The sequence below is a fragment of the Vicia villosa genome, linkage group LG4 (genome assembly GCF_029867415.1).
Source record: "Vicia villosa cultivar HV-30 ecotype Madison, WI linkage group LG4, Vvil1.0, whole genome shotgun sequence".
In the NCBI taxonomy this organism is placed as follows: domain Eukaryota; kingdom Viridiplantae; phylum Streptophyta; class Magnoliopsida; order Fabales; family Fabaceae; genus Vicia; species Vicia villosa.
In genome coordinates this window covers 158,724,945-158,726,690 of record NC_081183.1, presented here as the reverse complement: position 1 = coordinate 158,726,690, position 1,746 = coordinate 158,724,945, and the positions used below count along the sequence as shown (strand labels likewise).

General features: G+C 39.0%; 1 protein-coding gene across 1 annotated transcript; it reads left to right on the top strand.

The window, feature by feature from the left end:
• Positions 1–446: 446 nt before the first annotated feature.
• On the top strand, positions 447–1,004 carry LOC131598187 (uncharacterized). Its single transcript, XM_058870812.1, has one exon. It carries the CDS (start codon positions 447–449, stop codon positions 1,002–1,004), a length of 558 nt encoding a protein of 185 aa, XP_058726795.1.
• Positions 1,005–1,746: the final 742 nt, after the last annotated feature.

The following is a 1,746-nucleotide window of genomic DNA, read 5'->3' as shown; positions in this document are numbered from 1 at the left end:
AGGAAACAAATTAGAAATACAACAAAACCACGGTCCAAAACAAAAACGAAAAAGAAAGTTCTGGAGCTGGGTAGAAGGGTGGAGATTTCACCTTCCTTCTATGCGTGTATCGCTCCAAGAGCTGGGGGTCCCATGAAGTCAAAAGAACAAGCGAGGGACAAGGATTTTAACAAAGTGGGGGAGCCGTCAGTGAAGAAGGGGGATTCCTCTGTTACAGGTGAGTCTTCTCCTTGCAATTCTATGACAGATTCAGATATTCATCGATGCAATTTTAGATTATGCCATAATCCTAATTCTGAGGTGGGGAAGAAGCTGTGGAATTCTATTTCTAACCTAGGAGTGTCTGGGATTGTTGAGGATAGCATAACTGTTAAACTTTTAGAAGTTTTGGAGAATAAAGATAAGGAGTGTCCAGAGGGGAGGAAGATGGTTCTAGAGAAGCTTTTATGAATCTTCTCACATACAATATAAGAGGTGGGGGTGCTCTCTCAAAGAGGAAGAGAGTTAGCTTTTTGTTACAATCTCTTAAGATAGATATTTGTCTTTTGCAAGAAACCAAAATTCCGTGTTTTAGCGATTCATTGGCTAAGAGTTTCTGGGGTGAAAATGGCGTTGAATGGACTGCTTCTAACTCTGTTGGAGCGGCTGGTGGTATGGTTATTCTTTGGAAGAAGGACTCTTTATCTCTTAACTATAGCTTTATAGGAAAAGGGTTTGTGGGTATCAATTTCGTATGGAAAGGTGTTTGTTGTAATGTAGTGAATGTGTATGCTCCGTGTAATGAGTTGGAAAGAAGGCTAGTTTGGAAATCGTTATTGGAAAGGAAAATCAATCATGGTAGTGAGGAGTGGTGTGTGGTGGGGGATTTCAATGAAATTGTGAGAAAGGAGGAAAGAATGGGGGAAGGTTCTTTTTATAATACTAGAGGGATGACGGAGTTTCAGGATTTTATTGAGAATATGGATTTGGTGGATATTCCGTGTGTAGGAGGAAAGTACACTTAGTTCAAAGATAATGGGAAAGCAATGAGTAGACTAGATAGGTTTCTAGTTACGAGAAAGTTGTTAGATTTGTGGGGTGTTTTGGATCAAAGGATTGAGAAGAGGGATATTTCGGATCATGCTCCGATTCGTTTGAATATAGGGATGGTGGATTGGGAGCCTAAACCTTTTAGATTCAATAATGTTTGGTTTAAGCATGTGGATTTTAAGTCTTTTGTGAGTGAGGAATGGGGGAAGTTGTGTATTAGAGGAAGGGGAGATTTTGTTTTGTTTGAGAAACTTAAAAGTCTTAAAGGGTGTCTTCGTGTTTGGAATAAGGAAGTTTTTGGATGGATAGATTTGAAAGTGAAGGAGGAGGTGGAGAATATTAATGAGATGGATAATATTTTGGTTGACCGTATGGGGGATGATGTTGAGGAATTGGTGCTTAGGAGGAGGGAGGCGGCAAAGGAGGTTTGGAACAATTTGCAAATTAAAGAGAGTATGCTTAGACTAAAATCTAGGCAATTATGGATGGTAGAGGGGGATAGAAATACAAGCTTTTTTCATAATTCCATCAAAGAAAGACAAAGAAGAAATTCAATTACTTTGTTGGATGGTAAACATGGATCGGTGGAGGGTGTTTCCAATATCAAGAATGAGATTTTTCGCTACTTTGAAGATTTCTTTAAAGAAGAAAACTTCAAGAGACCTATTCCGGATGGTTTACTTTTTAAATCTTTGAGTGATGAGGAAACTTCGTGGT